The following is a 24,709-nucleotide window of genomic DNA, read 5'->3' on the forward strand; positions in this document are numbered from 1 at the left end:
GTCTAAACCGCCCCTATTTGTTTAAGGGCGGGTCAGGGGGTGGGTCATCCGTGTGAATTGGGCAACTCGTATAATATGTATGAATTTGTAAAAATTTTGCTAAATCATAAGTGTGTCGTATGAATTCGTACGAACTAGCCACCTCGTAAAATTTGTACGAATTGCTGTGAGATCAGGTTGGCCAAACACAGAGTTGAAATTAAACCCATGAAGTATACAGATACCCTTAGAGTAGCTTAGAAGAAAACTAATGGATTCACCAAGACTCGACCAGGTAATTAAGTGTCCAGATCTTTAATTCTGATCTCAGACCTGAAATTATCAAGAAAATCCCAGTTGCAAAACATCCAAAGAGTAAATAACCACTGACCCTGCGAGTGAATTAAATCATTCCTCTTAATCTTCATACAGATTATCAGGTGCGGACGCTGCATTTATCACCCCCAACTAATTAAATCCTAATGGCAAGAGAAAAACAAACACTGAACTCTATTAAAAATCTTAAATGAAATAAGTTACTATCTCAAACTGAATAATGCTCCGAAAGCCTCAAGCGAAAGCAGATGAATACACCAGTGAATACAAACACATTACGAAATTGATTTATTGCATTACAATTCAAGGGAGAACAATATTTTATGCATATTGTGGAATGAAAAGTCCAAAAGCAAAATGAGCAAAGCTGTTGTTGTAAAATCTTTAGGTCAGGGGTGTCCAATCCTGCTCCAACCCCAATTAAACACACCTGAACTGGCTAATCAAGATCTTACTCGGCATACTGGAAACTTTCAGGCAAGTGTGTTGAAGTTGGAAACAAGTTGGAGCTAAAATCTCCAGGGCTGTGTCCGAAATCAGAACTTGAAATTTAGCAAACTGGCGGCTCCAGTAGTAATAAAAAGATTTAGTCATGGAAACCATGCGTAAACCTTAATTATACAGTTTAATAATGAATTAAAAATGAATTTATACCTAGAAGATATTACGCTGTAGCCACATTGGACCAGTGGTTTTGGAAACCGGATAAACGGATCATTCAGCTGCGGTCGCCATCTTCTGTTCAGATGTGGGAATTAATTTGGCACGTGACTCAGTGCATTCTGGGTATTCTCTAGCCGTCTGAGCGTACATCAGTTGTACACTCGTTATTTCGGTGCATTGTGGGATTGAATGAGTGCACTCGATAACGTCCACTACGGTTTCAGACACCACTACAAATGGCTGTCCCCTTAAATAGTGCGTTTTTTAAGGGTATAGGGGGCGATTTCGGACACAGCGAAGGACAGTGGCCCTCCAGGACTGAGTTTGGACACCCCTGCTTTAGGTAAACCAGAATTAGGTGAGCTAATTCTTACTGCTAGACTAAAATAAGATTCAGACTTGCTATATAGAAGGGAAAGTTTGAACAGATTGACTTTTTTTGGCAGTTTCCAGGGTCCAGTTGGCTAATCTGACATTTACGTGAGGAGAAATGACCAGGAAAATCAAAGTTTTATTTTTTTATGGACAGTCAAATGACTTTTATTTGGCATACCATAGGAATCCGTCGGGACATCGATGTTTTTGAGAAAAAGGTCTTGTGTTCAGAGGAGGAAGGCATTGATCAATTCACATCCTCTGAACTGGATTGATACCCAGAATGTCAAAACCTTTGGCCATCACAGCTGCGGTGGCTTCACAGAGGAGCATCCGCCACATGTTGACTTTGACCACTTCCCCTGAGGAGAACGATTTAGAGCAGTCATTAGTCAAACAGGCCATTTTCAAAGAGGCAGGTTCATTTCAATCAAATCAACGACGTTTAGTCACGTCTTGGTCAGTGAAGGTCATTTATTAAACTTGGGGAAAAAAAATCTCTTAAAATACTATTTTTTTTTACTCGTTTCAAGTGAGACGCATTAGTAACCCAAAATACACTGTTCGGGAAACTTGAAAATGGTCATTATTTTTGCATTTGGTGCCACGGAAATTACATTTTACCTTTAAATCCATGAGCTTTTAAAGCACTGTACTCAAACAAAAGAAAACCCAAAAGTCCCACAAGCTGCAGTCTTTTTCTAAACTCAGAGTACAGCTAATTTCATTAGTCTATATTAAATGACTAAAGAAGCTGTACGATTCAAGAGACAGTAGCTTCATCAGTGCCTAAGTAACTAGTTTTTAATGAGGAGATTCAAATGGAAGAAAAAAAAACAACTAAGGGATTTTCTATCTGATATTATCCTAGATTAGATTTCCCTGTTCAAATGAATCATTGGTTGTTCGTTCAAACGTATTGCAACTGTGAAAAACAAAGTTATTAAATTACATCTAAATTAAAACTCCTCTATTTAGCATCTTTCATTGCAGTATAAAAGTTTATACTGGCCTACGAGTTGAAACTAAATACATTTCTAGACCAATTACACTGCTGACACATCTCCTAAAGAGCAAAAACCACATGCTCCAAGTACATTAATTTATTTAACCATTAAAACCTCAAGGTTTTGGGCACAGAGTATGTTTTTCTTTCTGGGCGAGCTACGCTTATTTTCAGTCATCACTGTCAGTGAAAGCGTGCAGTATATAGATCCCGCTCACGTCTGGCTTCAGGGTACCCACCTGTCTGCCGGTCCTTCTCCACGCAGTAGCAGCTGTCGTAGAACTCTGTGAAGGTGGTGGCCAGCTCGTAGAGGTAGTCGCACAGTGTGTGAAGCAGCAGGTCGTCTGTGATCTTCTGCAGAATCTCGGGGAAGCGCAGGATGCACTTACCCAGTTTCCACTCTTTCTCATGGTCCAGTAAGACCTCTGTGGTCTCGGCTGCTTTGCGCAGGACGGCCTCCTGGATGTTAGCCAGTCTAGCTATAGACCTGGAGGTAGACAGAAGAAGAATGTGTCTTGTAAAAGATACTACACATTTCTGCATGGTCAAGCTTGGCACATCATGTTTGGTTGTGAGACGTGAGTGAACCGACTTGAGCTCGGAGCAAATTTATTTGAATTTACTTTAGTTTTTGCTTGCTCATTGTTTTAGTTTTGATTTTGTTTTAGGAGTTTTTTGGTTTCAGTTTATTTCATTTTTATTTTAGGGCTGCCAAAATGTACACTGCTTAATGCTGTTAATATTCTAAGTAATGTGTGAGGGGATTTTAAAAAATGTATTTAACAATTTTGACAGCATGAAAATGTATTTTAGGGGCTGTTTACACAACAGTTTTTTCAACTATAAATGGAAAACTTTATGCGTTTTGGCCGTTTATTTAAACGACAAGGGCGTTTTAGGGGCCTGAAAACGCAAACTTTTGAAAATGGGTTTCAAAGTGCACGTTGGATCTTGACAGCCACTGGTCAGTGTATGTTTTTACTGTATGGGGAAAAGCACTTCTTTTGTGTTCCATGGAAAAAACTCATGGGTTTTGAAGAACAACGATAGCATAATTTTAATTTTCAAGCAAGCTATTCTTTTAAATGGTCAACTATTGAGATCAACACAGGATGACATCAATGAAAATGGCCAAACTGAAGTTAAACGTGCACAAAAGAAGAAGTGACATTTAACTGTAGCAACAGCTCACGTAAATAGGAAAACATGTTACAAGAAAGAATCACTATGACTACGTGTATAAAAGGCCTTTCTGCCAGAGAAATAGAGGATCAGGTTATATTGGATGCATTCTGAGAAACAAAACACTGAAATCCCCATCAACTGCTGCCATGGCCAATTATTATTTTTTTGGCTCCTTCTCCTGTCATTGGCTCTGATTTCTACCTTCACTTCTTCCAAATGTGATTTTCTGTTACCAATTGTTTTGAACAGCCAATTAAAGACAGGAAAAAGCTCTCCAAATGCACAAGAGAGGGATTGTGGTACCCCACACTCCTGACATCAGGTCAACAGCCCTACTGAGACAGAAGAGCAAACACAAGGTGATAAAGAGTGAGAATAATAGAGCACTTGTGCCGAGCATCCACTCGGGGGACAGCAGAAGTAGATCTGTCACAAACGCACACATTTCAGCCAGAAAATACACTGACTGCAGCAGATGCATGCATTCTTTCATGTGCACAAGGCCCTCGATTCCCACACACACATACCATTTCCACACAGCAGCACGGTTAAAACTGCCAGGAGAACAACTAACCAAACACCGTTGAGAATGAACATGAAGGGCCATTCAACAGTGTCTACATCCATGTGGGAATCATTCAGGCCAACGTTTCCAGCACAGACCCACAAAAAGATATCCCAGAAGGGGTATATCAAAACCCAGAAGGCCTCACCTGAAGCAGGCGAAGATGGCTCAATACTGTAGAAGACAATAAAGGACATTTAAGCCATTCAATGTCCATAGCTTGTTAGTCAACTAGAAAAAAATATCTTTGCTCAAAACAGTGGAGATGATTGTGGACTTTAGTGACTTCATTGAGTCATTGAGGTTCCAAGGCATCACCATCTCTCAGGAACCTGAAGTGGGACAATCATATTTGCAATATTGCAAAAAAAGGCCCAGCAAAGGTTGTAGTTCCTTCGCCAACCTGCCACAGGAGCTGCTGATGCACTTCTGCTCTGCAGTCATTCGAGTCGGTCCTCTGCACTTCCATAACTGTCTGGTTTTGCTCAGCTTCAAAATCAGACATCAGAAGACTACAGAGGACGGTTTTGGGCTGCTGAGAGGATTACTGGTGCTCCCCTGCCCACCCTCCAACAACTGTATACATCCATGGGTGAGGAAAAGGGCTCAGAAAATCACTCTGGATCTCTCACACCCCTCCGGTCGGCGCTACAGACCAATGAGCACCAGAACAGCCAGTCATGATCAGTTAAATGTTCTTCCCACTGTACAATGATAACTATGTGCATTACCACTTACATTTACTTGAAAATATCCTGTACATACAAATTTGTCTATTTTTGTTTAACAAGGGGGGTGTGTGTGTATTGGAAGCTTCTTCTATCACCAAAAAAAATTCCTAATAAACAAAGCACTTTCTGACTTTCTGATTTTGATTATGTATGTTTGAATAAATCTGTCATGAAAACAAGTTTTGACAGCACCATTTAAATGTTTGTATTCAAACAATAAATTGGAGTACAAATTATTTAATTAAAAACAGCCTTAAATGCAATTTAAATGTTTGTATCCAACAAAACCTATATAGAAGTGTTGACTATATCTAGAAATTTGTATCTACTATATGACAAGGAAGATTTCCTGATTATTTACAGTTTTAGTTGAGATTGGAAAAAAAAGACATACTATATCAACACCCAGCTCTATATAAGAGTGTCCATGATAAAGAAAGGAGAAGTGTCATTTTGTATATTTGTTTCATATGGTAAAAAAAATCAAGGCAAAAAGTGTAATGTGTTATATATATATATAAATCATAAATAACACATACATTTTTGGGGAGTCGCACCATATCAGATTGTGCAACCTGAACTATTGTGTCATGTAAAGGTATGTGATATTTTAAGAGAATCTTTAAGAGATTTAAGAGTCTTTTTTTCTACATTTAGATGATGGTCACACCACATGACTGACAATTGGCAGACAACATTTTTATTATTAATAAGCAGTTTTGTCAAATTCTTTACAAAAAAAAAACGAATAAAATATATATTTTTTTAAATGAGGCTTTCATTAAGATTCCAGGACTTTTCCAGGACAGTTTATCAGTTTTATCACCATGACATTGTTTTATTTTAAACCACCAAAAAATAAATAAATACAATTATAAAATACATTTTAAAAGAAAACACACTCATCATAGTAGAAATAGAAATTATGAATTGAATGTTTAAAGGGGTCCTATTATCTTCAGTCTTTAGTGTGTAACGACGCCGTTTTAGCATGGTCTGCAAAGTTACAAAGCACAAAGTCACCCCAAAGCGAGCTATTCTTTTTATCGGTGCGCACTGTTTCTGAACTCCCTGAAACACCTCCATTGTAAAAGGGATGAGGCCTGGTTGAGTTGCGCTAGTAGTATGTTGAAACTCATGGTTATGTTAAGGGGACAGATATGTGAAAAGAGGTGCTGCACCAATGTCAAATACATGAAACATAATATGTTCTGAACATTTAAGCATGAAAACCTATTCTAAACCTATTCTAAAACTAAATCAAGACTGAAAAAGAGCATAATAGGTCCCCTTGAAAATACTTAAAGGGATAGTTCACCCAAAAATGAAAATTCTGTCATCATTTACTCACCCTCAAGTTGTTTCAAACCTGTATGAGTTTCTTTCTTCTGCTGAACACTAAAGAAGATATTTTGAGGAATGTTGGTGACCAGACAGTTGCTGGACCCCATGGACTTCCATAGTAGGAAAAAAAGATACTATGGAAGTTAATGGGGTCCAGCAACTGTCTGGTCACCAACATTCCTCAAAATATCTTCTTTAGTGTTCAGCAGAAGAAAGAAACTCATACAGGTTTGAAACAACTTGAGGGTGAGTAAATGATGACAGAATTTTCATTTTTGGGTGAACTATCCCTTTAAAAACCAAATGAATAGAAACGGCAACAAAAAAAATGGAGTACCACATACAGATCAGTACCCAGCGGGGCTCATTTGATGCGGTTAAAGATATCCATCACATTGAGTGCTTACCTGATGCGTGTGAAGGCGTAGAGGAGGTAGGCTGCGGTGTTGCCCCTGTCATCCAGCATCTTGTCGAAGGAAAAGACGTAGTCATTGATGCGGTTGTGCGAAAGGTCTGCATATTTAATGCAGCCAAAGGCCACGGCACGCTGAGCCTTTACCAGCTCCTCCGGGGTCAGCACCTGCAACACAAACGCTTTCAAAATGCTGATGACCCCCCGTGAGGTTGAAGCAGCAAAGACCTTTTGCCACCTTCAGAAAAACAAGTTACCCAGTATGTGCCGAATAGGCAATGAGGATAAAATGACCTACGTTCTAGGGCTGCCCTCGACTAAAGACTTTTATAGTCGACTAATAGTCGTTTATTTAAACGTTTAGTCGACTAATCGCGCGTTTATATTAATAAACCATAATAATGATTCTTTAATTGCAGTAATACATGGCCTAATCAGCGCTCAAACGCACGCATAAAGCTTGCCACGGCGCACTGGCAAAAGTAATGATAGTGAGTTTTGTGATTGTGATTGTGACATTTTAATAATTTATTGATAATCTTTTTCTGTGTTTTCGGCTGCAATAAGTCCACGATTAACTATGCTGGGGGTCTGAAGATCAGAGAGGTTGTCCCGGTATATTTTTCTGTTGATATGAAAAATCAGGTACATTTAGCAATATAACAGGTGATGTATATGATATATATTACGATGTTATGATGAACAATATGCCTTTCTCCACTGACAATTTTTCATTCAAAGCATTTCTAAGGATGTTGATTTTTAGAAGGCGGCTGTCTGACTCTGAGATAGCAAACGGGAACATGGTTTGTGTAACATTAGCAACACATTATTAGCTGTTAACACATTACTAGTTGATAATGTACTCATCATATGAATTACTGTTATGTGTCCGACATTGTAGATAGCGATACACAAAACTCGTTACCATTCTGATACATCGACTTGTAGACGAGTCTGTATAATTCACTCTTCCACTTCTTCTGAATCGGTTTCTGGTTCAAACATATTTGGCTGAATTAAACCAGTATTTCCACTCGCCATCGTGCAGCGTTTACTACAGTAAAGTTGAGAGTGGATAAGGTATTCTGAGCTGGTGTGAGTGAGTGGAGGCGGGCTAATTTGAATATTCATGGATATGCGTATACTAAATTAATACTAAGCTATTTAAAGGTTATTTTCACAGGGAAAACATTTTTACATGTCATTTTGGTGATCAAAGATTAGTTTTCAGGGATTAAATGACTGACTACAGGGGAATTTTAAGTTTCAGAAAGCCTTTTAGTCAAGAGCAGTTTGACTATTACTATGACATATACAGCGGCAGATCTAATAGATCTATATCCTGTCTGTTTAATCCTTTAAAACATAACTTACGGTGTTTACATTAATTAATCGTCATTAAAGCATTTTGAGATGCAAGTGCATTTAAGTACTTGGGAGTTGCACACTTCACACTCTTCACAAAGCGCACGTGAGCTTATGAAAGTCTGTCAGTAAGTGAGTTTTGTGTATTGAAATAAGCTTACTGCTTTCCGAACGGCATAAATGATGCCTTCGTAGAGCATTTGGAAACGGAAAACACTGGAATGCCGGAGGGCGAGACCACACATTGTAAGTGTAACAACGAGCAAAACGCACGTTTCTCACAAAGCAGATATCCGATGCAACAAAGCGCGCGTTTGCCCTTGTAATTCCCTTCAACCTTTTCGAACTGATGGTTCGAGGGTTTTTGCGTTTGTGTGGAATTGCAAGATTTAGCTGTTCCTAAAGCAGAAATACGACAAATAGTATCAATAGTTTTCAGATGCATCGGAAAAATACATTTTTATTTTCCACCCCTAGTGTTCAGAGTGCTTTGATAAGATAAAAAAAAATAGCTTCAGATCAACAGATCAGATCGGATATTGGCTCTGTCCTACATCACTGATTATGCTCACAGGATCATTGCACGATTACACACCTGCTAACTTTGCCTAATTTAATTCAGCATATGCTACTTTCAATATTCCTGACAAATAAGGCACTTGGCAAAAGTCTGATTCACTTTAGGGAAAGTAAGTCTTTATTTTATACTTGGTACATCTATAAAATAATAAAATCTAGAGAAAAAAAATCGTTTTAATTGTGTGTTTGCCTTTGACGTTTCCAAGTAAGGCTATTCGAGGACATTTCCTTTGCTTACTTGCGTCTGAAACCATATAATTGTCTTTTTTCAAACTCCTTTACGTTCAGAAGCTCACTCGTTTGCGAGATATCAATCAAATGAGTGAGGCATTAGGATGCTCTTCATTTCTGAGCACAAAGGAGTTGTGAGTAATATAGGCAGTAATTGTCATTAGCACATCTGGTCTCATTTGAGATCCATTGATCGGGCTGAAGTACTCAGGCACACAAAAGGAGTTGGATGGAAGCTTTCAGGGTGAGAAGCGTAAGAAGGTGCAAGTGTCCTCTGAGTTTCTAGGGGCTCACCTTATCTCTCTCCTTCTCCTTCAGTTTGTCCATGGATCTTTTCAGACCCTCCTCCAGAAGGTCCATTAATCGCACAGTGTCCCCTGAACGAGTCTTAAACTTTTTCCTGCGATGGAAATTCCATGTTTATTAAAAAAAAAAAAAAAAAAAAGACTCGTGAATCAGTGCTCTTCAAATACATAATTCAATACAATATTTATATGACAGCTAAAACTAGTGCTACATGAGCCACTAGCTGATTACTAGATGACAACTGATTAATCGGTCAATTATTTATTTGATAAATCGTACATTATATTCTATTGGGTACCTTGCAAAGATTTCTCCTTCAAACAATGCTATGCTTTAAAATGTAAAAATGACTAAATAAAGTAATTGTAAAAAAAGACCTTTCAGCAGATAAACCACCAATGTTATGTTAGCATACAAATTATCTCCATTGAACACCGAAGTGTTCATTAATCTTGCCGTAATCCAGTTATCGTTCATATAAAAATAGTATTTTTTTGCATTTCATCAAATCTGATGCTAAACAGCAAATATCGCTTTAATCAAAAATTCATTCCATTAATTCTGCGCTCCATGTAACTAAGTATTCGAAGTGTCGCACTGACAGTGACATTTAATTACACTTTTTGCAAAATAGAAACGCTTGCATTATAAGAATATATTCAAAAGTTAAGGTTCGGTATGATTTTTAATGTCTCTGAAAGAAGTCTTATGTCCACCAAGCCTGCATTTGTTTGATCACATAATCAATAAAAACTGTCATATTGAGAAATATCATTACAATTTCAAATAACTGTTAAATATATTTAAGATATTCTATCTGAATATATTTAAAAATGTACTGAATATATTTAAAAATGTAATTTATTCCTGTTATTCAAACCTGAATTTTCAGCATCATTACTTCAGTGTCACATGATCTGTCAGAATGAAATCATTCTAATATGCTGATTTGCTGCTCAAGAAACATTTCTGATTATTATCAATGTTTGAAAACATAAATTTGAGTAAAACCATGATACATTTTTTATAAAAATTATTTGATGAACACAAAGTTCCAAATAACAGTTTTTATTTAAAACAGAAATCTTTTGTAACATTATAAACTATTTTATTGTCACTTTTGATCAATTTAATGCGACTTTGTTGAATAAAAGAATTAGAACGTGGCTCGAAGGTAAATATTTTGAACCGTAGTTTATGTAAATGTTTTGTTTTTCATAAAAATGCATTTAAACTACTTTAAGGTCACGCCGTGGGTTCGTTCGCTGTGGTCACGCACAAAGACTCAGCTAAACAAAAATCGATTATTATAAATTTAATTGATTACTAGTTGTTGTAGCACTATGGGTCATCCTGGTGAAAACATGATGCTGACAAAAGGTGACTTCTATTCTGATCAATGCACTTACTTGTCCTCCCCGAGCACCACGCCAAAACCTGCATGTTCTACCCGTGTGACCTTGGGATCATACCAGCCTATCATCTGAGCAGCAGCAAAGACCACCTGGAAGTGCATTGCCTGCCGTACATCGTAAAAACAACACAGGGAATATTTAGTTACGTGACCATCAATACAAATAATACACCAATTAAACAAAAAGTTCAAACAAACTTTCCAAAAAAGCAGAATTGTAAACTAGCCGTGTTGATATAGATGCGAGCAGACCGCGTTCCTGACCTATGCCGCATTAATATTTGAATAGGTGAGGAGTCTATTGCACACATCTATAAACATACAGAAATTTGAATTCTGTGTCTCGCCCAGCGCCCTGGACATCTGCTTCCTGTGTCCTCATGCGCATCAGATAACTTTGAGAAGGTTTGTGCCGTTCAAGACTTCCCCAACATTACAAGCCCGTACACCCACACACCTGGCCGCTGTCAGTCACGTAGATAATGATGTCAGTTTTCTCGTCAAACAGACGATTTTTGATGGCAGCCAGATCGGAGGTATCGTAAGTATAGCCTCCGTCCGATTTGACAACCGTCAGGGGAATAGACTGGCCCGGAGCAAAAACTATTTTCCTGCCCTCGTCCAACTCCACCAGCCCTGATGAGAGAGAAGAGCATCAGCAGGGAATGTGAAATCGGATGTCTAGTACAGCTAGAGTCGAAAAATCAATCTTGGAACAACACTGCCCCCCACTGGACATGTGCGGATAGACATGCAATGCTTTTTTTAAAGGGATGTTCCGGGTCAATCAATTTTTGTCGATTGGCACAGAAAATACTTGGTTTGTAAAAACAGACAAGAATTGCACCAGAGTAAACATTAAACGAGTTTTGGAAGTACAGCCACTAGTACAAGACACCAGTGCAATAAAAGTATATATCAACCTTGCCTGTACATCATTTTATTCAATCTTAAAACCATGATTTCAATGTAAATCTTCACAATTGTCAATTATTCTTCAGAACAAACACTCAAAAAAATATTAAGCAATTAAAAATATTAAACAAACTAAAAAATCTAACTAAATAAAATGGAAATAAATATAAAAATATATATATAAAAAAACTGATACAAATAAAAAAGTTATACATTTAAAAGTAATAAAAAAATAAAAATAAAAAATGAATAGAAATAAATGTTGAACAATAAAAAATACAAAAATAAAAAATATTAATAAACTAAAAATAAGTAAACAAAAACAAACTAAATAATTAAATAATTAAAATAGTAAAACAAAAAAAAAGTTTATTTTATTCCATCTTAAAAGTGAAGTCCATTATTTTGGTACCACTAGCAGCACAAAACAGAATTGCAATCTGGACTGAAAAATAGGAGTTTTGTGGCTCCAGATCCATGCGTGTTAGCTTTGAGCCCATCAGTATTATGGTGTATCCCTAAAAGTTCCCAAAATAAACTTTTAACCCTTTGATATGTCCCACCCACACATCCTGTATCAATTAGAAACACACAAACAGGAAATAAAGCAACATATTAATATTTATTCAAATATCAATAGACTATGATATCTGCTCTCAAACCAAGCAAACTAAATCTTTTTATATCAAAGTGTACTATTAGTGACCAAGACAACAGACTAAAGAAAAAGTCAAAGAACTCTTCCATCTGTACCTTTCTCCTCAAAATCTTTCACCACGGCTGTCATCATGTCCTGGTAGAAGGACTCTCCTCTCTCTTGTATGCGAATTTCCAGGCAGTCGTAAATCTTTTGAAACTCTGCATCAGCAAAGCGGACAGAAGCGGAAGGGACAAGACGGTTTAATTACAACAGTCACACCACAGGGAAATCAAACGCAGCACCCTCCTGCCTTAGCAAAGCCTGATTGGACAGCATCAGCAGAAAAAAACACACACTAATTGACCTTCATTAGGCAAGCCTCAGTGGGGGAACGAGGTTTGATTAAAGGGTAAAGGTAGATGCTGTCACATCAGAGTCTAGAGCTGGTGTCGCCGGATGCTGGTGAAGGGCATCGGTGCCCTTCAGGGTTTAAAGTGTTCCAACTTGTTTAAACAAACGGTTTTCCTCTGCAATAAATAGAGAAATTGCTTATAAAGCTTATAAATGTCGGACGTATTATAGAATTAAATCAAAATGACAGATGAAGCGTCTAAAAATGATAACATTTCCGACATGAAAGCTTTTAAATTAATTACAATATTTGGAACAGAAGCTTCACTACTTTAGAAAAACACATAATCCTGTCTGGAAGTGAAGCGAGTAAATGATGAATTTCATTTTAAGCAGTATTTTTTTTTTCTAGTTAGTGGCATAAACTTTATAGACACTGAGTCCACGCTTATGTTAACTTAAGATGCAGTTATATACTGACCTCTACTGTCCTTATGAAATATTAGGTGACACTTTAGAATAATGGTCCATCATTATTAGATAATGAAGGACAAATGAGCCGCACTACATCAATACTTCAGTTACTACTATTAACTAATATGGAATTTGAAACCAGATGAACTAATCAGTAAGTAATAGCAAATTTAGGACTGAGATTGTTCCTTATTAGGTCTTTAATAATTACTGAATGAAAATTAGCCTGACAAATTATAAAGAATTACTAATTAATGTCACACTTTAGATTAGGTTCCAATTTTCATTAACTAACTATAAACTACGACTTTTGCCCCAGTAAATACAATAAAAACGAATTTATAACATTATAAATATAAAACCTAAAATTTAAGACTGCAGTTGGCAATATATTTTAAATTCTAACCAAGGCATCATTTAATTGATCAAAAATACAGTACATTGCCATACTGTGAAATGTTATTACAATTTATTCTATTTTAATATATTTTCAAATGTATTTTATTCCTGTGAAGGCAAATATGAATTGCTCCAGTCTTCAGTGTCACATGATCCTTCAGAAATCATTCCAATACGCTGATCTGCTGCTCAAGAAACATTTCTGATTACCTATTATAAATGTTGAAAAGGTTCATATTTCTGTGGAAACTGCGATACTTTTTGTTCAAGATTCCTGTATGAATAGTCAAATCAAAAGAACAGCATTTATTTGAAATCTTTTGAAACATAGTGAACGTCTTTGATGTCACCTTTGAACAATTTAAAAACATCCTTGCTGAATAAAAATATGAATTTCTTACAAAAGAAACAGTTAAAGGCTGTGTAGTTGTTTGCATCTTTGATAGTTCGTCTGCTTCCTTTACCAGTTAACAACTCACATTATCCTTAGATAAATAGAGTAGTTATTGCTGGTTCAGCTGATATTCCCTCCACACTGCGGGCTGTTGTTTCAGAGAATAATGTAACGCAGAGCGTGTCGGCTGTAAAAGCCTCTAGAGGGCACATGCTGTCTGTGGAGGTTTGTACTAGCATTAATGTGGCAAGGCTTTAGTCTATTCAATACTTGATAAAGTGAGAATGACATTCTTGGTGTGCCTCGCACGTACCGTTCCGGGAAACGTCACAGATCAGGTTCCAGGCTTTGATGAAGTCTGTCTCTTTGCTCTGGAGTTTAACCACACACTGGTAGGCCCTCTTCTTAAACTCTTCATCCTCATCAAACCTCTTCTTAGACTCCTGATAGAGACGAGAGAAGAAACGAGTTGAACAGCTTTGAAAAGGAAAACATTCAGCTGAACAGGATGAAAGCTCTGACTTAGTGAGACCAAGATTCCTTCAAAGCCTCCTGCAAAAAGACTTTAATACAGGGTACCATAAAAAAATAAAAAATTGTGGAGACAAAATGCAAATAATACAACCACAGATCTAAGTTAAAGCATATCTCAATCAGCATAGTGACCCATGTAAAAAAAAAAAGAAGGGGATAATAAAAGAGGGTAAAGGTTGTCAAACTTCACTTTCATTTTTCCTCTCAACTCTAACACAGCAGTTTAGCAATTAAACATTCTGTCGGGTAAGCAAAATGGCTCTGTAAGCAATAAGAAAAGCATCAAATGCATCACAACAAATGAAAAGCACAAAGTGTTCGGACAGACCTGCAGAAAACAGCTGATTCTTGCAGTTTGTGTGCGTTTTTTTTTTTTGCTGAGAATTTTGACTCTTTTTATGACAGAGCCAGTATAGAAGGAAAAGGGAATTATAGGAGTTTTTGAGTAACACTTTATCTTAAGGGTTCATAACTATACAGTAGTTAAGCATTAGCACACCGCTAGTTAATGATTTACTGAACATATAGTAAAAGCATATTAGCTATTATTTATGCAGTAGTTAAGCTTTTACATAATTAACTGAACATATAATAAGGGCATATTAGGATTATTTGATTAAACATTTGAAGGATAAATAAGCAGAAATAAGCCAATAATTACTTTTTATGGTTTGATTTCTGTGATTTACCATCTATTAAGTACAATAAAGTACAGCGCTAATTAACATAATTAATTAAGTAACGTGGTGTAAACATTGGTGAAACATCGGTAAGTACGATCAGCAGTCAATATCCAATTTTAAACACATCCCTTCAGGTTGTATATAACATCTACTCACTTTGTAGAAAGACTGAAGGTCACTAATAGGCGGGGAAACACTGAGATAATTTGGGAACTTGTCTTTCAAATGAGCAATGAGCATCCCAAACTGTGTCCCCCAGTCTCCAACATGGTTCAACCTGACAGATAGAGATAGAGGACGAAAGGATTAAAGACAAGCATTCAAACTCTAATGAACACACAGATTACTGCTGGCCAATTCATTCTCGTGTTACGCAGCACGTTTGAGCTTCTTCAAGAACCAATGAGGTTCATTCTCGTGTTGCGCAGCACGTTTGGATCTATTTATCCAGCAATCAGTTATCGGTTCCGATCAATCGGTCGACCTCTACAACAGATATTTACATTTTATGAAAGCTCACAGTTGAGCTTCACAACTAATACACACCAACCTCAGCACATCATAACCCAGGAACTCAAAGAGTCGACACATGCTGTCTCCAATAATGGTGGAGCGCAGGTGACCGACATGCATCTCTTTGGCAATGTTAGGTGAGGAGAAGTCCACAATAACCTGAAAAACAGCAATATAAGGGTAAAGACCACTTGATAACACACTGCTTTATATAACTATTTTGTCATGCATTTCATCACTACAGTGAAACTCCTACCTTCTTTTTCTTCACCAGTGGCGGAGGCTGAACTCCATTCACAAGCAGGTTTGAGAGAAGTTTAGAGACAAACATTCTCTTGAGATGAATGTTGATAAACCCTACAACGCAATATGTACTTGGTTATTTATAATAAATCTTTAAAATGATGGAGAAAAAAGATCTTGGTGACAATGATGTTCTGAACCAACCTGGTCCTGCGATTTCTGTTCTCTCAATGAACTCATTGTTGGGAATGTTTTGGATAATCTTCTCCGCTATCTCCCTGGGGCTGACCTTTTGTCCTTTAGCTTTCATCATCTTAAAACATACATTTACAAATATAATTCCATACAACTGGACAAAAGAAACAATTCACATCAACATTCTTCAAAACTTTTTCTTTCAACGAAAAGTTTGGAATGACATAAAGGGGAGCATCAGAACAGTTCACCCAAAAATTTAATTTTGGATATCATATAAAGGAAACTGACCTGAGACATCGCCATGGCGCTGTTACACTGATAATCGCCAAACTTGGCCTGCTGGTTGGGGGAGACCGAAAGTGGCGGGTTCTCTAGCTCAGGGTAGGCGGTACTGATGGCCTTCCCAAAGATCTGCTGCAAATGCTGGTTGATATGCAACATCGCCTTTCCGTTTTGGCTCATCTCCTCCTGTAAACTCTGAGGAAACACAGATTTAATTACTGAATTGCAGTGTTATTTTAGTATATACTAATGTAGATGTTCACACAGCAGCTGAATAAAGTTGTCAGTCCTGTATTTAAGTCCTTAATACAGTTACGTTCAGTTCACACACAGTACGGTCATTTACGGGTGTGACAACCGCATTCTATAACCTGAACTCACAACCGCATTCTCGGAAAATCTTTGTGCGAGACAGTGAAAACAGTGCGAGAGAGACGCTACGCTGCACAGATGCATGTCTACCGTGTGTTGAGGGTTTTCATGTTTGGCTTCAGTCATTTATAATGATGGACATATGAGCTGTGTGTCATCTGAAGGTTTTAGATCCAGTTTACGCACGACTCAAATGCTCCGCTCTCCACCCAGATATAAAAGCTGATGTCGGTTAATGAAGATTTGACGGATGAACTCGCGGCTCGATTGGATTGTCGTGTCAAATGTGATCAGGCGTTTCAGTTTTATAGATGTCACCGTCTTTGATATCACTTTGGTCATTGATAAGAGAAAACAAGCTTGACTGACTCCAGTTGCACGTTCATACTGACAGTATTCGAGACGCTACTGTAAGTTGCTCTGTGAACGGGACATTTAAAGACTCACACCTGTGTAAATGCGGTTGTCAATCCTAAAAACTGACATCTGTGAACTATTATAGTATTTAATCATATTTAGAATAAGCTTTTATTTTAATTTTCGTTTGAGTTTTTCTAATAATTATATTTAGCTTATAAACGAAGTATAATCATGTTATAATAACTGTGGTTGCAATTATTCATGAGATCATTCATTGCATTATAAGGTGCATTTCAAGGTATAAATAATGCATTAAGAATAGTTTGATATTAATGCATTATGTGTATGGCAAGTGTAACCTAATTTTGAATCCTTTAAGTTTTAGTTAACAATTACAGCACTGCTAAATTGTTCTATCAAATCCCTAATTCAATTGGGAAAAAAAGACATGTTTACTTTATTCATAATTGAATTAGATTCAGGCAATGTTACAAACAAGTCACGGAGAAACTGATTATCCTTTTGTGAACGTCACATTGTGGCATTTACAACCTAAAACTATTTAATATGAATGCCCGGATTCAAATTTTGGCCAGTACTGATAAGCTGATAATTTTCATGTTATGGTTGATAACCTATAAATGTCAGAATATCATTTTTTTAATACTTTTTGCCTTAATAAATCCATTTTAATTAAAACTAAATACTAAAATCATTCCGTTTAGTTTTTTACAAGTGAATTTAAGCATGTCATGTAGCTTATGAGGTAACACTAAATAGATGTCTAAATAGAAATAGTCTAAATAGATTAGTAATGTCTAAATAGACAACTGTAGACATTGCACTAACTAATAAGTCAATCATTAATCTAGCAATCATTAGAATATCTAGGGGTGGGTATTGGCAAGGACTTCACGATACGATACGCATCACATTTACATTTACATTTAGTCATTTAGCAGACGCCTTTATCCAAAGCGACTTACAACTGAGGACTACAACAAGCGAGTCATTGTGAAGAAGCAAAAATAACGCAAGAAGTGCTCAAAATACAAAGTTCTGGAATTGCTCAGAGTAGCATAAGCCAAAACAAAGGAGGGTAAAGGAGAGGTTTTTTTTTTTTTTTTTTTTTTTTTTTTTTAGGTCAAGTGCTCACGGAAGAGATGAGTTTTCAGTTGTCTTTTGAATGTGGTCAGGGATTCTGCATTCCGGATGAGGGTAGGGAGATCATTCCACCAGCAAGGAACCGTGAATGAGAATGTTCTGGAGAGTGATTTTGTGGCTCTCTGTGATGGTACCACGAGTCGTCGCTCATTGACCGATCGCAGGCTTCTGGTAGGGATGTAGACTCGTAGGAGCGAGTGAAAGTAGGAGGGAGCTGAGCCTGTGGTCGATCTGTAAGCAAGCGTCAATGCCTTGAACTTGATGCGAGCAGCGAGTGGTAGCCAGTGCAGAGAGATGAACAGAGGAGTGACGTGGGCCCTTTTGGGCTCGTTGAAGACAAGACGGGCTGCAGCATTCTGGATCATTTGTAGAGGTTTAATTGCACATGATGGAAGACCAGCCAGAAGAGCATTGCAGTAATCAAGCCTAGAGATAACCAAAGCCTGGGCGAGAAGTTGTGTTGCATGCTCAGTTAGGAAGGGCCTGATCTTCCTGATGTTGTGCAGTGCAAACCTGCATGATCGAGCTGTCTTTGTGATGTGGTCTGTGAAGGTCAGATGCTCATCAAATGTTACTCCAAGGTTTCTGACCGACCTTGATGGGGTGATTAAAGTTGAATCTAGCTGGATAGTGAAGTCGTGCTGCAGGGACGGGTTGGCAGGGAGGACGAGAAGCTCAGTCTTTGCCAGGTTGAGCTGCAGGTGATGTTCCTTCATCCACGCCGAGATGTCCGCCAGACAGCTTGAGATACGTGTAGCTACTGTGGGATCATCAGGTGGAAATGAGAGGTAGAGCTGGGTGTCATCAGCATAGCAATGGTAAGAGAAGCCATGTGCCTGTATGATGGGTCCCAGTGATGTGGTGTAAATGGAGAAGAGGAGCGGTCCAAGAACTGAACCCTGAGGAACCCCTGTAGTCAGTTGATGTTCTTTGGATACCTTGCCACTCCATGCGACCCTGAAGGACCTACCTGTGAGATAGGACTCAAACCAGTGGAGAGGAGTTCCAGTGATGCCCAGTGATGAGAGGGTGGACAGGAGGATCTGATGATTCACAGTGTCGAAGGCAGCAGACAGATCCAGGAGAATGACAACAGATGATTTGGAGGCAGCTTTTGCGATCCGTAGGGCTTCTGTGACTGACAGCAATGCAGTCTCGGTTGAATGCCCTTTCTTGAAGCCAGATTGGTTTACGTCTAGTTGGTTGGTCAGAGAGAGGAAGGATGTTACTTGGTTGAAGGCAACTCGTTCAAGTGTTTTCGCAATGAACGGTAGGAGAGAGACAGGTCTGTAATTCTCTAAGAGTGATGTGTTTAATGTGGGTTTCTTAAGCAGTGGAGTTACCCGAGCCTGCTTGAATTCTGTAGGAAAAGTGCCAGTGTGGAGGGATGAGTTGATGATGTGTGTGAGTGCTGGTAGAAGTGTGGGAGAAATGGCTTGTAGAAGGTGTGAGGGGATGGGATCTAGAGGACAGGTGGTGGGGTGACTGGAGAGGAGAAGTTTAGATACTTCTTCCTCGGTCAGTGGAGAGAATGAGGAGAGAAGGTGTTTCGGATTGGGAGGGGTTGGACTGGGTTCCTGTGTGTGTGGAGTTGAGAATTGACTGCTGATGGTTGTTGTTTTGTTGGTGAAGAAGTTGGCAAAATCATCAGCAGTTAAAGAGGAGGTGGGTGGTGGTGGAGGTGGACAGAGGAGAGAGTTGAATGTCTTGAAAAGAGTTCGTGTGTTAGCGGTGCTGTTGATCTTGTTGTGAAAATAAGAGGATTTTGCAGCATGAACATCAGCAGAAAAGGAAGAGAGCAGAGATTGATACATACTAAGGTCAGTTTTGTCTTTTGATTTGCGCCATTTCCTCTCTGTTGCCCTGAGTTTAGTCCGGTGTTCACGAAGAACCTCAGATAACCAGGGGTTAGAGGGAGTAGTACGTGCTGGCCTGGAGGAGATAGGGCAGATATTGTCTAAAGAAGAAGTTAGAGTGGAGCATAAAGTATCTGTTGCGGTATTAACATCCAGAGATGAGAATTGTGAGTGTGAGGGAAGAGAAGATGACACAGCAGTGGAGAGATGGGAGGGAGAGAGTGAGCGCAGGTTTCGTCTGAAAGTAGCTGGTAGGGGGGTTGGTGGAGCATGGGTAGTGAGTTGTAGATTGAATGTAATGAGGAAATGATCAGAAACATGGAGAGGTTTCACCACAATGTTGTCTGTGATGCAGTTGCGTGTGTAGACCAGGTCCAGTTGGTTGCCTGATTTGTGAGTACCTGAGGTGATGAGCCGTTTGAGATCGAATGAGGCTAGGAGAGAGATGAAGTCTGTTGCATGCGGCTTCTCTAGATGAATGTTGAAATCACCGAAGACTGATCACGATACATGGATCACGATACGATTTCATCACGATACATCACGATACGATAAATATTGCGATATTCCACACAGTTAACTAAAAATGTAAAACCAAAATAAAATACAAGTTACGGTGTGTGCCATCTGAGTAGTCTTACATCAGATCACATTGATAAATCAGCAGAAGAATTGAGTCAAAGCAATATATTACAAAATTTCCTTTCCAATTTATTTTTTTAGCTGCCATAACAAAATAGACTTGAACTTTTAACAATGGACACATTAAAAACGTTAAAATAAAGTGCATTAGATATTTAAAACTAAATTAAAGTGTAGTGCACAGTTACGGTAAGTTAACTCACTGAGGTTATGTGGGGCTGAGCTTGAATAAAAAAAAAAAAAAAATGGAAATAAAGTGCAGATACTCAGGTACTGTCCATGTAAACAAATGAAGTGAAATATGCAGCTTTCACTACCGAAATTGAGAGTGTGTGTGCGCTACTGAGTGAGCGTGCGTTTGTGTGAGTGAGTGAGCGCGAGAGAGTGCGTGTGTGAGTGAATGTGCGTTTGTGTGAGTGAGTGAGCGCGAGAGAGTGCGTGTGTGAGTGAATGTGCGTTTGTGTGAGTGAGTGAGCGAGAGAGTGTGTGTGCGCTACTGAGTGAGCGTGCGTTTGTGTGTGTGAGTGAGCGCGAGAGTGTGTGTGTGTGCGCGCGCGCTGTTTGTGTGAGAGTGAGCGTTAGAGAGTGCGTGTGTGTGAGAGTGTGTGAGCGCTGTTTGTGTGTGTGTGTGTGTGTGAGTGAGCACGAGCGAGTGTGTGTATGTGTGCGAGTGAATGTGTGTGTGAGACGGCACGCGATGACTGGTCGGAAAGCAACGTGTGTAGTCTGATATGTTTCTTGTCCACGACAAGAACATAAAGCCGCCATACTGCGACATCTAACGTTGCAGGAACGGAGGTTGTAGTTCACCAGGTCACACCCCGTTTAAAACGTGATTTAAATATTTATTTATTTATTTCTTTTTTAACATCGATTTTTTGAGCTGGAAATCGATGTTGTGTATCATGAATATAAAAATCGCGATGTATCGCTGTATCGATTTTTTAGCACACCCCTAAGAATATCAGTCTCAGTATAATTTAATTTAATACCATGTCAGCATCTGTGGCTATCTTCATGGCAAAAACTGAATTACAAAAATACAAGAGTTACATATATGCAATAAAAATAAAAACCGAGCAAAAATGATAACAATTCTAAAAACATTTTCTGGTAAAATCTTACTAAAGTCCTTAAGTGAGCATAAAAATGTTTCTGCTTGCATTAAAAGCAGGACAGTCCAATAAGATGTATTTAATGGAAAGGTGGGGCTTGCAAAACATACATAAAGTTGGGTCTTCGTCTTAACGAAAAAAATGCATGTGTCAATCTTGTATGACCTATACGACATCTGGTGAACACCACTTGATCAAATCTTGTTTTGAGGGAGAATTAAAGTCTGTTTGAGATTTCAGGATGGATTTCATGTCATTTATCGTTTGTACACGTATCCCACTTGACACTTAATAATTAATGATTGACAGTAGGTCTACGGTCAAAGGAATTTGACATTCTTCTATGTCCAGCAGTCATTATAGTATTAGTAGACTGTCTGCTTATTATCCAACACTTTATTTTGATGCTCCCCAAGTTACAGAAGTTTCCTACTGACTTTATGTAACTTTGCAAGTACATGTCAACTTATTCTACTAATTCTAACACTAACCCAGTGCTTCTCAAATAGTGGGGCGCGACCCCCTAGGGGGGCTCGGAGCGATGCCAGGGGGGCGCGCGAGACCCCGAAGAACATGCTTTTTCAGGAAGTGGTTATTTTTTGCACCGAACAAGAGTACAGAGCAGGAGATATGAAGTGTAGATAACAAACAACATGGAAAAATATTTAACAGGGATGAAAAGAAAGGCGGAGAGAGACGGAGATAACGAGACAAACGTAAGTCTCCCGAAAGCTAAGACGAGGAAATATGACGAAGCGTATGTTGCGCTTGGCTTCACCGTGACTACGGTGGGAGACGAAGAAAGACCAGTATGTTTACTGTGTCTAAAAATATTGGCAGCGGACAGCATGAAGCCAAATAAATTAAGGCGTCACTTAAAGACATTACACCCCAATCACGCTGATAAGCCACTTGAGTTTTTTCAGCGAAAACGTGCCGAATATTGCCAACAATCGTCTCGCTTTGTGAATGCTACTTCAGTAAACCTTCAAAGTGTTTGAGAGTTAATGTTGCTGATCAATTTGATTTTTTTAAATTTATTTATTGATTATATATTTTAATTTCTGGCAAATTGATGCACTTTAAGCCTTTCTTTGTTACAGACTAAAAAACAATGTTAATAAAGTTATTCTTTGTTTTAAGTTGATCTATATTTCTTTCTTTTTTCTTTTTTGTTTTCTTTAATGTTAATAAGGATACAATGTTATGCAGAGGTGTACTTATAACAATTTTATAGACAAATTATACTATTTACAGTCGCGGCGGAGAGTTGGGGGGCGCGAAATGTTTACTTCTTCCTGGGGAGGGGGCGTAACAGAAAATAATTGAGAAGCACTGCACTAACCCAACAGTCTACTAACACTCTGAGTTTACATGTTAGTTGACATATAGTTGCAAATGAATGAGAGTTAGTTGACATGTAGTTGCAAAGTTACTTGGTTAGTAGAATGTCTAAAGTGGACCATCAAAATAAAGTGTAACGAAGTATGAAAACATTCATTTTGAAATTTGTTAAAGATTACATTAAATTTAAGATTCAATTTAAGGTGAGTGCAAGATGAGGACAAAATGTGTATAATTGTGATAAGGGAAATCAGAAGGCACAATAAAATATCTAATATTGACGGACACTGATACATTTTTAAAAAATCGGATAATCGATATACCATAAAGCATATTTACAGTGCAGATTGTTTTGTAATCCTATTACACAAACAGCGACATTTTCCAATAAAATGTGCTCATGACGAGTCCAAATTATTCTTTTTTATTCTTACATTAGCTGCTGACACATGTATGAATGTGTGAAATGTATGTAATTGCACAAAACATGCATTGAACATTCGCAGTGAAGGTCAAACTGTCGCACTGCAGATAGATAGTACAATCATCTCATTTAAAGGAAAAGCACATCACACTCACTGTTTTCAGGATGTTGAGGCGGTACTTCAGACGGGAATTCTCCTCTCGTAACTCATCCAGCTGTGAAGAAGTGAAGTTCAGCTGCTGTGGATCTCTCAGCCTCTCGATGTCGTCCTGGAGTAACTTAATTTCTCTTTCCTACATGGCAAATTGACACCGAAACAGAAAATCTCAAGTAGGCAAGGGACAAAGATCACAACCATCAGATATACCACATATCTCAGTTAAAAGAAGAACTTCAAAGTGCAAGCTGATTGTGCCAGTAAAACTGAGACACGTGACGTCACTAATATTGTTTATTATGCTACAGTTTTATTTCAGTTTCATTTTGAATGGGAATGTGGTTACTTCACTATAGGCTTTCTATTTAAAGAAAGTAAAAAGCACCACATTCACAAGCAAGCATACTTTGCATTTAAGCATTAGCAGTGGACTTAAGTTTCATGTTGCCCATATTGTTAATGTACATACATAACTAAGACCCCAACGCAGCCTAGGTCTGCTGCAGCTCACTACATATTAAGGCACCCTCAGTACAGATGATTTATTGTACATGATTTATTCTCTTCATATTTAAAAGAAACAGCTAACGTTAGACTAATGTATTTGCCATCCCATCAGAGCCGAATGTGCGTACGGTGATCATGACTGTCAGACCTGCATGCGTGTTTCAGTCTCTTACGTCAGAAACACATGGAAACATGAACACAACTTTTCAATGTACAAAACTTTTAACGTTGTATTGCAAAGCTGACCTGACGCTGAAGTCGGGACGTGTGCTCGCCAACGGGTTCGCCCATTCTTTTCCGATAAAGTTAGGTAAAAACACCCACAATTCTAAAAATGTACACTTCTCCAACGTGAGGAACCGCTTACACCGGCTTCGTTGCGTCACTTCCGTTTACCAGCGATTGGTGAATCAGTTGGACGGGATCATAAAACTGGTCTGAATGATTCGTGGTCACATATAATGATAACTTACAAACCTTTAAAGAAAGATTTACTGTGAGCGACTGAGTTGGTAATCGATGGAATATGGTTCTATTGACGCCACCAGCTTGCACTATTTCGACTCTTTATTTATTAAATAATCTAATCATGGTGAGAAACTACATTACCCATTATTCTGCAGATAAATCTCCACCAATCAGAGCATG

The 24,709-nt window shown here is 38.3% G+C and overlaps 1 protein-coding gene across 1 annotated transcript; it reads right to left on the reverse strand.

Moving 5' to 3' along the window:
- Positions 1-281: 281 nt before the first annotated feature.
- Positions 282-24,607, reverse strand: rars1 (arginyl-tRNA synthetase 1). The gene is made up of 15 exons (XM_079585120.1): positions 24,308-24,607; positions 23,553-23,690; positions 16,127-16,315; positions 15,845-15,953; positions 15,654-15,754; positions 15,435-15,556; positions 15,041-15,161; positions 13,981-14,110; positions 12,163-12,267; positions 10,952-11,130; positions 10,490-10,599; positions 9,069-9,174; positions 6,592-6,764; positions 2,599-2,846; positions 282-1,715 (listed from the first exon to the last, which is right to left on the reverse strand). The coding sequence occupies exons 1-15, from the start codon at positions 24,350-24,352 to the stop codon at positions 1,606-1,608; spliced, it is 1,986 nt and encodes a 661-aa protein (XP_079441246.1). The 5' UTR covers positions 24,353-24,607; the 3' UTR covers positions 282-1,605.
- Positions 24,608-24,709: the final 102 nt, after the last annotated feature.

The sequence above is a fragment of the Phoxinus phoxinus genome (assembly GCF_949152265.1).
Source record: "Phoxinus phoxinus genome assembly, chromosome: 17".
In the NCBI taxonomy this organism is placed as follows: Eukaryota; Metazoa; Chordata; class Actinopteri; order Cypriniformes; family Leuciscidae; genus Phoxinus; species Phoxinus phoxinus.

Coding starts and splice junctions, on each gene's coding strand:
- rars1 (XM_079585120.1), bottom strand. CDS start 24,352: ATGGGCGAACCCGTTGGCGAGCACACGTCCCGACTTCAGCGTCAG. Junction 16,316..23,552: donor GCCTCAACATCCTGAAAACA/GTGAGTGTGATG, acceptor GTGTTTCCTCAG/AGTTTACAGGAGGAGATGAG. Junction 14,111..15,040: donor ACCTTCAGTCTTTCTACAAA/GTGAGTAGATGT, acceptor CGTCTCTATCAG/GAGTCTAAGAAGAGGTTTGA.